Source organism: Gouania willdenowi, chromosome 15 (genome assembly GCF_900634775.1).
Source record: "Gouania willdenowi chromosome 15, fGouWil2.1, whole genome shotgun sequence".
Lineage (NCBI taxonomy): Eukaryota > Metazoa > Chordata > Actinopteri > Blenniiformes > Gobiesocidae > Gouania > Gouania willdenowi.
Window position 1 is genome coordinate 33,518,012 of NC_041058.1, and position 16,447 is coordinate 33,534,458.

General features: G+C 37.5%; 1 protein-coding gene across 1 annotated transcript; it reads left to right on the top strand.

The window, feature by feature from the left end:
- Positions 1 to 1,930: 1,930 nt before the first annotated feature.
- LOC114476343 (uncharacterized) lies at positions 1,931 to 10,239 on the top strand. The gene is made up of 8 exons (XM_028467777.1): positions 1,931 to 2,066; positions 7,257 to 7,358; positions 7,703 to 7,845; positions 7,947 to 8,083; positions 8,191 to 8,284; positions 9,058 to 9,235; positions 9,795 to 9,920; positions 10,082 to 10,239. The coding sequence occupies exons 1-8, from the start codon at positions 1,931 to 1,933 to the stop codon at positions 10,237 to 10,239; spliced, it is 1,074 nt and encodes a 357-aa protein (XP_028323578.1).
- Positions 10,240 to 16,447: the final 6,208 nt, after the last annotated feature.

Sequence of the window (16,447 nt, forward strand, 5' to 3'; positions counted from 1 at the left end):
ACATAAATTCTATAAAAACTACAATTTACATGTTACAGTTCTGTCTTACACATTACCAATTATTAATATATGCTTATCTTTTAAAACAAAAACAAAAAACAAAAAATCTAGGGGTATACTAATAAAAAAGTCTCAAACACCCCCACCAAAGACATTAATACTTAATATGTTCAATGATCAGGAAGCCTAACAAGGTAACCAAGAGATGAGAAACTAATTAGATGATATATAATATTTATTAGTGTATTTTACAGATGTTTTTAGACATGGGTCAAAACTGACCCTTTAGCATTAGAGACGCTAACAGAAAGCTAACACAGGAGGAAGGTTACATTTTACAGGGTTATTTATTAAAGGATCAGTTATTATGACTGATTTAATTTGAACTTTAGTAATTGAGAACGTCATTGTAATTGACTTTCAGTGGAAAAAATAGTCATTGTAATTTAAATTGTAATTGGAAAAAATGCTTGTCACTGTAATCATAATTTAGTTGTAATTGAGCATGAATAATTGAAGTTGTAAATGTAACTGAAAAATGTAATTCTGATACGTACAACACTGATCTCTGTTATATAAATCCAGTGAAAATGAAACTATGAGTGTGTGTGTGTGTGTGTGTGTGTGTGTGTGTGTGTGTGTGTGTGTGTGTGTGTGGGGTGTGTGTGTGTGTGTGTGTGTGTGTGTGTGTGTGTGTGTGTGTGTGTGTGTTCTTCCCCAGCTGTGGAAAGCCTTGAAGCTTCTTCTTCTTCTTGTTTAAAGCGTGCTGTGCATCATGTGACCCTCTGACCTTCCTGGCAGCAGTGATTTCTCAACAGAAGCAACATTTCCTTATTTACAGTAAAATGAGCTGCGACGCGTCATGAGCTTTTTCACAGTTTCTAAAATCAGCAACGATCCACACTCCTCCTGTGTCAGTAGTAGTAGTGTGTGTGTGTGTGTGTGTGTGTGTGTGTGTGTGTGTGTGTGTGTGTGTGTGTGTGTGTGTGTGTGTGTGTGTGTGTCGTATACCTCTGACTCTCTGCAGAGTCTCTAAACAGGATTCTGTCTTTAAAATGAGTCATTTTAAGTTTTTCTGCCATTTTCAATCCAATAATAAAAACCAAGGCTGATATCCTAAATAGTGATTGGACGGCCGTACTGAGTACAAAGCTTGACTTGTTTCCTTGGTGGCTGAAGTTATAGAGTAAACTTTTGCGTGGGAGTATTTTTATCCTCAGGGTTTGTGTGTTTTCTGAAGTTAGTGATTACTCACTAACTTCAGCCACCAGAGCATGTCAGCGCACTCTTTAGGGGAGACTGAAGGTGCCTCAGTTTCCACTGGATGCGGCTCCGCTGCGTTACGTCACCGCTGCGTCACCAGAGCTGATAGGTTTACACTTTAGTCTGTGTTAATTTCCACCAGGTCTGCTGCGGTGCGTGTCTGCTCCTTCCCAGATGTGGTAGTCCGGTGCCCTCCACCAGATATACACAGGGCTTCTATTTCTGGCGGACACCGGAGCACGATGCATCAATCAGCACAGAGCAAATGAAGCTAAACAGGAAAATAAGCACGTTCTCAACAATAAAATATCCGGTTACCTTTCAAAATAAAACACTTCAGATTATATTTCTTGTAACTACATCACCAAAATGTCATAATGTGTAAAAAAAAATCACATCCACTATATTGTTTCCTCTCATACTGTAACTCACTGTAAACTGCAGCAACTTTGATTCAGTTCATGTTAAACTGGTGCAGATTTATCTCTTCTCTGTTGGCTGTTGATAAAAAATGTGTCTATGACAAATCCATAGAGTCCAACCTTCTTGTTCTCCTTCGTTAGGAACACTGACCTGTTTATCTGTTTATTGTTGTGTTTAGAACACATACATTTAACTGCGTTCTCGCGTGATTATACAAATATTGCGAGAACTCCTCTGTCTCGTGATGTCACAGTCGTCCAACTGGACTGTGCCGTGGCGCACTCAAAACGCAACCGGTTGGGATTACCGGATGGCGGACAGCGGGGCAAAACCGGATCAGAGCCGAGGCGCAGTGGTGACGTTTCCAGTGGAAACCCCAGGTTAGGAGAGCTCTTCTTCTCTGCTTCAATGTCTGAACTGTTGCCCCCTACGGTCACAGATTTTTGTCAGGTCACAACTGTTTTTATCCTCTTTCGGTAAACAAAAGAGGGTTACACCCACATCTTTAACTTTTCCTTACTATTTATATCAGTGGTTTTCAAACTTTTTTGGCTCAAGTTCCCCTTTCTCTTATTTCTGAATCCAAGTCCCCCCTTTGTCCTTCTACAACATTTTGCTTAGAAAATTATTTAAAAACAATTATAGATCATAATGATGGGATGGAGGAGTAACAAACATTTCAAAGAATCTCCTTTTTTAAATAAGTGGAAATAAACAGTATTTAATGCAGTGTTTCATAACATTTTTTGGATCGTGACCCCATTTTGATTTCAAGAATTTCTGGCGACCCTAAAGACATATTTTTTTTTTCTAGAATTAGATTTTGATCATGTTTGAACTCAGATTTTTATTTATTTATTTATTTATTTTACTGTATTTTAGTTTAACTAGATTTACATTTCACCACGTGTAAATTATAGATTTACAGTTGTTTATGATTGTGTGTTTAATAATGAAAGAAGAATAATTAAAACATTTCAAAAATCTATTTTCATTTTTCAGAAACTTCAGGTGACCCCAACATGGGGTACGACCCCAAACTTAAAAAACACTGATTTAGTGGCTCCTGAATAGATTTAATTCTATAGTTTTTATTGTGTCCGGTCATTTCACACCTGGGGTGGGACCAAGACTGACACTTTATTTGTTAATTTTATCTCCAGTACCCCCTGTAGTATAATTGCATACCCCATTTGAAAACCCCTGATTTAGAGCAACCAAAAGCAGAAAAAGGTATAATTTTGACTGAAAAAGCTGCTAAATCATCTATAAATCAAGCTGAATGCTTCACTCCAATAGAAAACAATGGGATGTTTACAGGCAGTGGGGCCCTGTGACATCATCAATCACGTGATTTCAAAATGGAGGAACACAAGCTCTAAAACTGTGAAGTAGTCCCATTTTTACAAATGAATAAAATGAATATGGTGCATAATAATGCGTTTTGTTAGACATAGATCTACTAATAAAGACATTTGGAAGGTTTTTGGCCACATTTGTAAATAAAAAAAAAAAAAGTGGAGGATCCTTTAAAGGAACTCAGATGATCTCAGTTTACTCCAAAGCAAACATGTACATCCTATCCTATCTTAAAGCGCCGACGCTGCACAAACAGGCTGAGTGTGTGAATGATGGAGCTCAGCTGCTGAAGCCTTGACTAAAATTACGGCCTGTAATGTGAGCGACGTGTCCCGGAGCGTTCCACACAGCTCTAATTTAGGAGCTCACCACACAGCTTTTTGATTGCCCTGATACTCTCATCTACGGCCTCGGCCTGTGATTCATTGTGATCACTGACACACAGGACGTCTCATACGTTCGACCCTCACAATCAGCGGAGACGTGAAAGCAGCAGCTTTGGCGTTTGTTTGCCTTTCTTAAAATAGAGCAGCACACCCTGCACATGCAGCCTTCTGTTTATAGGCCAGAAACCTGAAACCACGCGTCACTTTTCACATTTTTTATGCTTTGAATGTTTACGAGAAACATTCTGTAATGCAACAAGATCTCCTGAACTTCCTGCATTTGTTTTTACATGAAACGCCATCTGTAATCTTGGCTCAATGTACAAACAGTTAAAAATAAATGGACAGAAGGTCAGCCACTCATTACTGAAGATCCACTGCTTCCACTCAAATCATCACAACTGTATTTTAAAGCTGCTCGGGACGATTCATGTTTTATTTCATCTGCATTAAAGGGGACATATCATGCTAAATCCACTTTTTTAGCCCTTAAATGCATTTTGCTGTCTATTTAGATTGTTTAGAAGTACAGAAAAAATCAAATTAGTCTCTTCAGGTGCTCCATTGATATCTTTATATTCTGTTTTGCTCATATTTTTCAATCTGTTTTGATTTTTCTATTCTCTATTACGTTTTTTGAACAATAACGTCACAGTATTTGCAGCAGAACTGCCAAATTAGGACATCGACTCCAAGCCCAACACTTCGAGCAATCCACCATTTTTATTTCCCTCTTTTATTTTGTAGTTCAAGCTCAAGGATGCCGAAGTTACGAGAGGATAAGTTAAAATGTTGGGTTGTTGGATGTAGTAACCCACACGCTTCATTACACCGTCTCCCAGCATCAGAACCTTTTCAAAGTACCTGGTTGAGTTTTATTTTTTATAGAAATGTACCCACATCTGTGGATAAGGTCATTTTTGTGTGCGCGAAGCACTTCAATGATGACTGCTTCATCAACCTCCACCAGTATAAAGAAGGATTTACAGAAAGACTTTGTCTGATTGAGGGTTCAATTCCTTCTATCTTTGGAGACGACGAACAGAGCACTTCGGTAAGCTGTAAATAACGCTAAAAAGTGTGATGATAAGACGTCCCTGTCATTGTTTTGTTAGCATTAGCAGTTGCACCGTCTTCATATGTTAGCGCTGTGTGCTCGTTTTAGATCCTTGATGATATGGCCTACGTGATTTAATTTAAGTCTAAAGTTTTCATTAGTCATTTCATTTTTCCATTTTTATCTCCAAAAATACTGTATTAAAATGTATTTCATGACGTTAGCTTGGCGCTAGCGTTAGCTCGGTGCTTGTGTTAGCTCACTTGTTAGGGTTCTGCAGGTTCATCATCTTCATTTTCATCTCGCTCCGCCGGGTCCGACTCTGGCTCAACATGTAAGGATGGATGGACAAGTCTTCTGTTGTTGACATTTTGTAAATAACGTGTGAATAAAACGTTTCTGCCGCTACATAATGGCATCTCTTCTATCAAACTACAAAAATGGCCGAACAGGGTGGAGTTGAACCGAGTGTCACCTCTGCAACCTGGAGAGGGGGCGGGGTATGAAGTGTCTCATTTGCATTTAAAGAGGCCGCACCAAAACGAGTTGCTCTCAGAAGAACATCAGAAAAGGGGTGGAGCTATAATAATGAGGAATTCAGACCCAAGCATTGCAGTTCCGCTTCCACAACTGTATGATTTTTATGTAGAAAGGAAGGATTTAAATGCATTATGTGTCCCCTTTAAGAGAAAGTGTTGCTTCATAAATCAAAAAAATCAAAGTTCATTTGATTGACAAAAAAGAAGATGCAAAGATTAAAATTGCTGCTTGAAATCACAGTAAGAATGAAGTAAAAACACTTCTGTGTATCTATATGGGATTTTAAAAATCACAGAAATTGGTTAAAAGTTGTAATTTAGAGTGGCCAAAAATGGACAGAATTTTTTTAAAGAAGTTTCAAAGTGTAAATATATACACAGCAAAAATTGGAGTGTTGATATTTCAGACGTAAATGAATCAGAGTTGATTTCCACTCTTAGGGTGTTATTTTAACACATTCTGATTCAAATGGTGTTCAGTGTTGGAGTTGTTTAACAGAGTTAGTCACGTCCAAGCAAATCAACACTGTAGCGATGTCCTCCTTACATCTCTACAGTGTTAATGTGCCTTGCTTCAGCAATGCCCCTGGACTTCAGGCTTGAAACCCCGTGCATTGATGCTGTGCGCGCCATTTTCATCTGCTGGAGCTGCTGCTGAAGTCGAGAGGAGTTTTTCGCTGAAGGTAAGTTAACTAATTCAAAATTATCAATAGTGTCAAATGACAGGCAGCATTTAAAAATGAAATATCTACTTTCCAATATATTTTAGCTATGAGTTGGACATTAACATGCGGTTGCACCGGAGCGGGTGAAGATATTGTCAATTAATGTCGGTTCGGTTCGGGTTGGGGCGGGTAATTTGAACGGACAGTCGCCTTTTCGTGTGATGTGTCCATGTATAATAACATGTAAATTAAAAAGGTACTGTGTGTGTGCGTGAAGTTATGTGTTTGGGCTCCCATTGGCCAATTTAGAACATTACGACTGTCCATGAATGCATCACACCTGCAGCTCATCAGCGCTGGCTAGCACCGTGCGCAGTACATCGTGAGGCGTGTGCACCATGTGGAATATCCTTTTTTCTTTACTAACCGTAACAACATGGAGGAGGAAATGCGGTCAAAGATAAGGTCAGGAGTTTACAGTTATTTTGTTACGCTTGCTTGGTGAAGCAAGCACCTGTTCACCGAAGTGTTCGGTGAAATGTGCTAATGATGCAGCTGTTGCAATATGGAGTCTGTTTCCACTTTCCATGCATACTAGCTAAAATATAACGGATTAGTATGACCGTTATGTCTGTGGATTTTCTTCTTGCTGGTTGGGTTGGGGCGGGTTCTGTAAATAGAGGCAGAAGCTCGGGGCAGGTGGTGCGGGTTGGTTTTAGCCATTTATGCTGGGCCCCGCCGGTTGAAAAAATCCCGACCCCGCGCATCACTAGCATCCACTATGTATATTGGATGTAAACCTGACGCTTTCGACGGGTTCTGCCGCGTCCGGTGTCAACGTGCCTTTAGAGTGGCCAGATGCAGAGACTACCCCGCCACCGCTACCACAGAGGTCGGACTCAGTGGACTTGACTGTTCCGGTGTTGTGACAGAATCTGTGACCTGACAAAAACTGTGACCACAGGGTGCGGTGTCAGTTGACCTGTAGCTGGGATTATTTGGTTCGACAAATTCGACTGTACGTTTTAGAATGTTTTTGAATATTTTGCAGAAGTTTTTTACAGTTATGTCATCAGTGCTAGTCTGGGGCAAATAATGTTTTTTTATTTTTTTTTGTTCAATAATTTTATTTACACATTTAATTATGTACAAAACTCTTACATAACTTTGTTTTGACTGGAAAAGGCAGAAAATTAAAAAAAACCCAAACAATTTATTACAAAAGATAAAAAACGGAGTAACATTTGATCAGGATTCATCACAGAAATGTGGGGCAAATAAAATGTTCAAGGGGGCACCATTGATTCGTTTTACCATTCACATGTCCAAAAATCGCACAGATGCACTCTATCGGGCCATGCAAATGTACAGACTAAGTGACCAAGCTTGCCAGGATTATTTTAAAATCCACTGCATGTGTGTCAAAGCTTTGACAGTCTTTACAGGGTATAACCTGCATGATGTGTGTTTAAGTGTTATTAATCATTTCAACTTGAATTGCTTCATTTTGTTTTGTTTTTTACATGAAGTGCTTATTACTGTCAATTTAATTTGTTTTTTGTAGGTCTCAGCATGCTGATCCAGGTTCGTTACTGCCAACAGCAGAAGTATGTGAAGGTGAATGATGTCGATGGACAGTTTGATTTCATGGAGTTCCATGAAAAAGGTTTGTTTTTACATATAGACTAAAAATTGAATGAATATTGTGTATGGGATTTTATCTAACTCTGTTTTATCTTTTTCTCGTCATTGAGAGATTTTGCATGCCACCTGACGCAAAAGTAGTGTACAAAGATACAACGGGGACAGAAGTTGATGAAGACATTTTCAGTGACCTTGTCAGCCAAGGCAGTCTGGTTCTAACAGTTTTCTCAAATGATGGTAAGAAATGTAGCGGTCAATGGTATGACCCAATCCAATTCCAGATGGTGTAACCTATGTTAAGTATATTGTGGAATTGATGTAATTCACTTTTGTAGTGCAAAATAATTGTTTTTCTTTTCCTTCTAGGGTTTTCCGATTCCTCCTTGTCCTCTCCATCTGAGTGGTCTGAATCTAGCTTCAGTTCAAGTGCATCAACTATACTTCTAGATGAGGTCCCTAGGAAGAAATCCAGAGTTGAAGGAATAATCAATGCAGCGTCTGCTAAAAAGGTTGCAACAATCCTCACTTCTCACAGATTTCTTTAAATGTATCTATCTATTATTCTGCTGTTAATCACAATTTTTTTTGGCTTTCTTTTTTTTTCCTTAAGTTGATCGAAACATTACTTGAAACCAGTTCAGGTGGTAAAGAGGTTCTCGAGGAATATCACACAACACAAACTCTTACAGATGCTACCAGAAGAAAACTGGTCAATATAATAGTGGCCCACATGATTGATAAACATGGGTAATCTTGTCCTCTTTATTAAGACTTTGATAAGAAAAATAACTGTTTAACCATTACATAAAGAATGCAAATTACATAAATAATTCCACCTCAATCTTTCTTCTCAGGCACATCCCCACCAAAGCTGTTAGAGAAGAATATGCTCTGGGGATAGTGACTTTGTTCCCTTCCCTCAAAGACCTTTACTCCAAGAAAGGCTATGTATGTATAGTTAATATTTTACTTTTATTTATTTTATTTTTTTTACATAATTTGTATGTTTTGGGTTGTGTTTGAGGGGATGTTCAAATTCTAAGATTACTTATGAGTGACAACACATTGTGAATTAATTTCCATTTTAGGAACACTTCTATGATGCTGCAAGCAGCACAGGCTACATTTCTTGGCGTCTGAAGACAGTCAAAAGAAAGAGTCGACGAGGATCTGTAGCTCCAAATAGCCCCACTGGCTTTTCGCAAGGGGGAGTAGGAGGTAACATACTTGCTAAGTGCCTTTTAGACTATAGTCACCATTTTTTATGTCAACCAGTATAGAATTGAATGAAAAGGGTTTAAGGGTCTTATGTTCTCACCTTTTCCACAACTCTGTAGGTCTGAAATGTTATTTTGTTTTTATTTACCTATCTGATCAGCAGATAGGGCTTATTTTCTTTAAACTGTTGTGTTCTTTCCTTCAGGGGGCCCTAATTTGCAACGATCCAGTGATGTTGAGAAGCAGCTTGAGGGAGATGCCTGCCAAGAGGCAATCTCTTTGCTCAACCATGCAACAGACACTTCTTTAATTCTCCAAAAGATGAGAGAGACATTTCAACATCATCGAAAACTTATCAATGACCCTGCCAAAATTCTTGATATCCTGTCTATCTTCCCAAGATTCATGGATACAAAAGGATTAGTAAGTATGCAGTGGTCTATGTTGAGAAGGACTTGAAATTTGGTTGTGAAGGTGGTAGTAATATATTTTCTTTCTCACAGGTGAATCAAGACTTCACTCTTCTGTTTGATGATGAGGTATCCACCAGACTGCTTCAGAAATGGGATCCGATCTTCAGATCTAACGTCATCAAAGAGGCCAAGCAGCTCACCTCAACACCGGAGCTGCGTGAATTGGTTCAGTCAGCAGAGAGTCAACCAGGAAGTGATGAGGCAACAAGTGAGTTTTGCTCTTTAGAATTTGTTACAAGCAGTTACATTCCAAAACTCTATTAAATAAGAATTATTTGATTTTATTACATTTTTTTGTAACTAAATTTCTTCAATGTAGATTGTTTATTTCTTCTCTAAGAAATAAACGTGAATGACTCAAAAGAAGATGTTTAGTGCCTACTACTAAGTGAAGGCTTATGGTTGGTCACTAGTTGATCATAAAATTTAAAGCATTATATTCACCATTTAAACATATGAGGATTGATGTTTTTAAATCAGATATATTGGGGGCTATATTCTCTCAGCTCTTGCTTCACTAACATCCTTTAACTGTCAATTTACAATTTATTGCAGCACACATCAACTTAAAAAATTCAGGATTTTCAATCTTTTCAACATTGTAACTGCTTTTAACCCTTTGCAAACCATTCTGTTCAGCCTCCAGAATTCACAAACTTTCAACAGGAAAATGCTCTTTATTCTAATCTCGTTTTAATTAAAAATATCAAATTAATGCATTTCAAAGTATTTTCCGTCAATTCATTCTGTCTGTTCTTTGTCTATAGCTTATGACAAAGAGATGGCCTCCCTTTTGTTGCTGTTATATCTCCTTCCGCCACCACCTGGGGGACCGAAATCTCCAAAAATAAGCGCCTCTGATGCAGTCAAAAAAACTTGTCGTCTTTCACAAGGTAATTTAATATTTATTCATTTTTATCATGTTTAAAGGTGGTCAAGAGGTGGATGAAACAAATTAGACAAGTTACAGAGGGTGTTTGTGTTCACTTCTGTCATGCTGTTTTCTCTGATTTAACTTGTGTCAAATGTCCCCTGTCCTTGTGTAAACCCTTAGTCTTGCTGCAGTTTGGAGGAGCATCTTCGGAATCAGCAGTGCCAGCAGCCATACCTCCTAGCCGTTGGTCGCCAGAAGAGGAACATCGACAGCTTCTACATCTCCATGGACAAACATCTCATCCCTTGCCAGGCAAACCGTTTCATTGGGGCATTTGATGAGCTATTTAAAGCTCATTTTGTATTCAATGTGTCTTATGATAGGGCACTTGTACATTTCTACACCTTTCTCCAGACAACAGTTTATAATATTGATATGGGAAAAATGAAGGAGTCGCCAAGAGTTCGAGACATGAGAGCCAAACTTCTAAACCAGGAAGTACTTCTCACAACCCTTAGTTAAAGGCAAGGCAGTCTCTTGAAGGTTTTGCGAGGACAATGTTGATGTGTTTTTTGTGTAAGGAAGTTTATTCCAGCAGTCAGCAGTTGATTTCCCATTTAAGAGTTGAACATTGTTATTATCCTTTTGCTTTGCTGTCAGCCAAACTGCAGACTTCAGTTTCAAACTTATGCAGGCTTTAGGAAGCACCTCAATATTGTGCACAGTAATATTCAAGTATTTGCTCAAAATTCAGTTGTTGCTCGTTCATTTGGTGACCAAGTTTCACATGGTTTGGATGACCAAATTGATTCCCCAAATCTTTCTCAAAGTTCATCCAATGTTCTTCAGGTGTCTAGTTCTTCACATGTTCCAGAAAGCCGTGTTTCAGGACCTACCGGGCATTTATCCAAAGAAATGTGTGGCATGATTGTGGCAAAACTGCAAGGTAGTGGCATATCTAACAGTTTGGTATCTTCACTTGTAGGAGATTTGGAGGATTTAACAAGTGAGCTTCGCTCAGAAGCAAAGGAAGCCATTTTTTCTGCTTTACCCTCAACTGACCCCGACAAATCTGTCATAAATGAATGTTTTGAAAAAATGGAAAACCCTTTCACTCATCTGAATACAGAATGGAAACAAAATAAATACTTCAGCCAGAAATGGGGAGTTGTAGAGCCGAGAGAAATAACACTCGGAGTGAGATATAACACCAGGCGTAATCAAAAATCGGGCACTTATGATCAAGTGTCTGTAAAGGATACTTTCATATATGTACCTATTATGGAATCTTTAAAGTTCATGTGTAGAAATCCAGAGATTTGTGATTTTCTGAAGAAAGAGTGTACGTCCGACCCTGATACTTACCATGACTTTTGTGATGGAAGTTACTTTAAAACTCACCCCCTGTTTTCAGCCCAAAGACATGCATTACAAATTCAGCTATACTACGATGATTTTGAAACGGCAAATCCCCTTGGCTCAAAACGTGGAATCCACAAAATTGGTTGCATTTATTTCATTGTAAGAAATCTTCCTCCAAAATTTAACTCTATTTTGATGAACATCCATTTAGTATCACTTTTCCACACAGTAGATCTGCATAAGTATGGCTTTGATAATATATTGGACCCATTAATAAATGACGTGAAACAACTCGAAAGCCAAGGGCTTATTCTTCCATTTTCTGATGAGCCAGTATTTGGTACAATCTCTCAGATCACTGGAGATAATCTTGGAATGCACTCAATTCTCGGTTTTAACGAATCCTTCAATAGCCATCATTTCTGTCGCATTTGTTTGATTGAGAAAGATGACTGTCAAAACGGTGTATACTGAGGATAACCCTAAAGTGATTATTCGTGGAAAAGATATGTTTGACATCCATTGCCAGTCTCTCAAGGAAAACACTCAGTTAAGGTCTTTGTATGACTTGAAAAGAAATTCAGCACTAAATTCGTTACAGTATTTCCATGTTTGCAATAACTATTCATTTGATATAATGCATGACCTTCTTGAAGGTGTTGCCCAGTATGAGACCAAACTGTTATTTCAATATCTCATAAAAAACTTTATATCAGAACAGGACTTGCTTTCCCGAATTTATGGATTTGACTATGGTTTTTTAGACAGAAAAAACCGCCCCACAAAAATCATTTTGGATAGTGCTGGCAATGGCATTGGCTTGAACTCCATCCAGACATTGTGTCTCGTGAAAAACATCCCTCTTTTGTTTGGTGACATTATTCCAGCGGGAAACGGACACTGGGAATTACTACTACTCTTACTCCAAATAATGGACATTGTTCTTTCTCCTTCTCTCACTTTGGGTATGACTGTGTATTTGAAAAATCTCATTGTTGACCACCACAAATTATTCAAGCACTTGTATCCTCAAAGAAACTTGATTCCCAAGCATCATTTTATGATTCACTATCCATCTTCTATTCGGAAAATTGGCCCCTTATTGTTTGTCTGGTCTATGAGGTTTGAGGCGAAGCACAAATTGTTTAAAAATTATTTTAAAAATTATTTTAAAAATTTCAAAAACATAACCAAATCACTTGCAAAAAGGCATCAGATGGCCATTGCTTTCCATTGGGAAACTTTTCCTTTTAAAAAAAAAGGAATATGGGCCCATCAAATCATTTTCTCCAAGATATGTGGTCAACAGTGAAATGCTTCAAATGATGTCAAAAGAGGTGTTCGAAACAAGTTGGGTGAAAGTTGATGGCGTTGAGTACAGAGCTGGACTTGTTGTTTGCAATTCAATGGAGGAAGAGATGCCAGTCTTTGGTGAAATACTTGATGTACTTTTGCTTGAAAATGACTTTTTTTTACTGACACGGGAGCTTTTTACAGTGAACTTTGATGACCATCACCATGCGTTCAAAGTGAAACGAACAGAAAAACAGCATGTCATAAAAACAATGGAACTGAAATGTCACCAACCTTTTGATATTCAAAGCTCATATGGAGCTACAAATGAAAGTTTATATGTCATACCCTCATTCACAATCTTTTAATTGTATAATGGGAGAAGAGCTATAAAATAAATATTTTTGCAAATGCATCATTTTTCTTGGAATTATGTCATTGTCAATCATTTTAATTTTACTACTAGTTATATTAAATTATTTCATAATTAGAAGTAAGAACTTTGTATGTTTTGTTAATGTAACTCACTAAACCAGGTTACAAAGGAACTCTGAATCAGTGTTAATGATAAATCACTGTTAAATTAACCCAGTTTATTGAGTTAAAAAGTAACTCTAAATCAGTATTAATAACTCGATTAGTGTTAATTTAACCCAGTTTATTGAGTTAAAAAGTAACTCTGAATCAGTGTTAATAATAACTCGATTAGTGTTAATTTAACCCAGTTTATTGAGTTAAAAAGTAACTCTGAATCAGTGTTAATAATAACTCGATTAGTGTTAATTTAACCCAGTTTATTGAGTTAAAAAGTAACTCTGACACAGTGTTAGATATTTAACTATTTTGAAAGTGTTAATTTAACTCTGTAGAGTGTGGAGCTATATAAACCCTGAAAAAGTGTTAAAATTGACTCTGTGGGAGTTGAATCAACACTCCACTTTTTGCTGTGTATATATATATATATATTTATTTATTTATTTATTTTTTCTTCCTTTTTTCTGCAGTCGGTGCCTTCTCCGCGCCCTCCGCTCTCTTTAGGATGAGCTGATCAATGGTTCGTGGCTCAACTTGTCTGGGACACTCGGATGGTCTATTCTTCTATCCTATCCTATTTGCCCTTCTGTTCACTAACCCCAACCAGTCAAAGCGGATGGCTGACACCTCTGAACATGGTTCTGCTGGAGATTTCTTCCTGTACAAAAGAGGGAGTTATGTCTTCCCACTGTCACTAAATGCTTGTTCATGTGGATGTTGTTGGGTTGTTCCTTTTTTACTATGGACTTTATATTTTGTTCAGCGCTTTGAGGTGACTTTGTTGTATTTTGCGCTATAAAAATAAAGTTGAATTGAACTGAATTAAATATCAGAACAATTAATTTAAACTGGCAAATATTGGGCATGACAATCATGAACGTGGTTAAATTGGCAAAATAAGCATGAAATATAGTGAAAGAGGTTAAATGTGACAATAATGGGTCAACATATGTGACATTAGGTGGAAAAGAAGTGGAAAGGGTTTATAAGCGCTGAAAATGTCTTGAAAGTGGAAAAATGTGCAGAAAATGCATTGAAATGTGATAGAGAAGTGTCAGAAATGGGAGTAATGTAGCAAAAATGCATTAAAAGGAGCAAAAATCTGGCAAGAAAAAGTGATGAAAATAGGTTAAATTATCAAAAGTTTGGTGTAGTTGCAGAAAAAGGCTAAAAATAAGCAAAAATGGGGTCCTGACCCTAAGGTTGAGGACCCCTGGTCTAGTGGACTCCACATCCCACAATGCAATGCATTAAACATTTTCAACAATGTCAATGAGAGAGCATTTACATGGAGATTAATTGGATTAATTGATGAATTGATCTGAGGCCTACACTGTCTTTATCTCTTTATCTCCAGCAGCTTTAAAATCAGAAAACCAACCAAAAAAACAGTTTAAATGTTGTTATTTATCAACCTAGAATAAAATCCATCCTGAGATATATTTCTATGGCCATGTGGCCCAGGCACCAACACTCAGTGATTTACGGCCTCATCATCATCATCCTCCTCGACTTCGCCCCGATGGTGCAAGGACGCCAACCACACTTTATCATCACCAGATACTCCTCCTTGTTTCACACTGTAGTCTCACTCTGGTCGGCTGCTCTAATTCTGACAATATTTACATTTAAACTCATATTTTATGATTTCACCAGGCAGGGGTGGAGATTTTAAAAGTGAGGGTGTCTAAGGGCAACTGTCAACACCCAAGTTTATTAAATTCATTTACTAAAACCATAATAAGGCTGTTATTAAGTCAGGATACTCAACATGTGGCTCTTTGTGTCTTAATTTCAATTATTATTCCCCTAAAAAACCTTAAAAAGTTTTTTTTTGTCCCATTTTTGCCCTTTTTCCTTTTTTTTTGACACTCTTATTTTTTGTCCTTTCTTGAACCATTTTTTCCACTTTTCATCAACTCACCTTTTGTCCAATACATAACCAGTTCTATGAGTAATATGAGTGAGATGTCTCACTATGAGATGTTGCCTCTGCTATATTTCTCAGAATACCTAATTCACTTTGTCAATCCTGATTGGCCGGTGAAGCACATCAGTTTGATGGGAGAACCTCCCACCTCCTATAAGAGGAGGGAACAAAAAAGGTGCGCAGAAGAGCAGTCTGGTGAGACATCTCACTCATATTACTCATAGAACTATAGGTTACATAAGTAACCTATAGTTTACATAAGTAACATAAGCATAGTTTACATAAGTAACCTATAGTCCTATGAGTAATATATTGTGAGATGTCTCACTATGGGATATGAAAATCACCAGCCCAGGGGGCAGGAATCTGCTTATATCAGGAGAGTAAAACTGCCCATGCCACGCACAGGGCTGATACGTCCAGCATGTAAAAGCTGACAAACATGAGGGTGAGGCCCAGCTCGCCGCCTCACAGCTGTCCTGGACAGACTCTCCCCTGAAAAAGGCCCAGGATGTGGCAAGTCCCCGAGTCGAGTGTGCATGCAGACCCTTAGGCGGCTACAGACCCTGACACGAGTAAGCCAAAGCAATAGACTCCACCACCAAATACACATTCACAGTGGAAAAGGCCTTGTGCTTGTCAATCAAGCCCTGCAGGAATGACAGAATCACACCCACTGGGCACTGAAAACCTCCTCAGTTAAATGAGTTTGACACCCCTAGTTTATATTAGGGTTGAGGTCAATTACATTTTTAAATTACAATTATTTCAATTATTCATGTTCAGTAACAACTCAGTTATGATTGTAATGAGAGGCTTTTTTCCCCCCAATTACAAGTAAAATTACAATTAATATTTTTCCACTGAAGGCCAATTACAATTACGTTCTCAATTACTAAAGTTTAATTACAATTAATCACAATTACTGAGCCTGAAATAAATAACCTAATAAAAGTTAACATTCCTCTTGTGTTAGCTTTCTGATAGCATCACTAATGATAACAGGTCCTAAATCAACTGTAAAATACACTAAAAACATCTAATTTATTTCCTATTTATTGTTTACCTTGTTAGGCTTCCTAATCAATAAAAAAATATAGGTTTTAATATTTTTGGTTTAAATGGTTAAATGTGGGAAAACTTGATATGAAACATAATTTAATAATTGTTAACTAAATATGTGTAGAACTGTACATAGAACTGTAACATGGTTCCTCAGTTTAGCGTTAAATTATAATTGACAATTTTTATATAACTTTTCATGGCAATTACAATTACAAAGTCAATTATCGGAACTCATTTACAATCTATTCACAATTAAGCAGCAGATTTTTAGAATTACTATTACAGTTATAATTAAAATTATAATTGACCCCATAATATAATGAATATGATGACAGTGTGTTTGGTCTGATATTGATTGGATG

Bases quoted from the DNA above. Each gene is read 5' to 3' on its own strand.
- LOC114476343 (XM_028467777.1), top strand. From the start codon at position 1,931: ATGTCACAGTCGTCCAACTGGACTGTGCCGTGGCGCACTCAAAACGCA. The intron at 2,067-7,256 runs GTTAGGAGAGCT...TGTTTTTTGTAG, and splicing joins GTTTCCAGTGGAAACCCCAG to GTCTCAGCATGCTGATCCAG. The intron at 7,359-7,702 runs GTTTGTTTTTAC...TTTTCCTTCTAG, and splicing joins CATGGAGTTCCATGAAAAAG to GGTTTTCCGATTCCTCCTTG.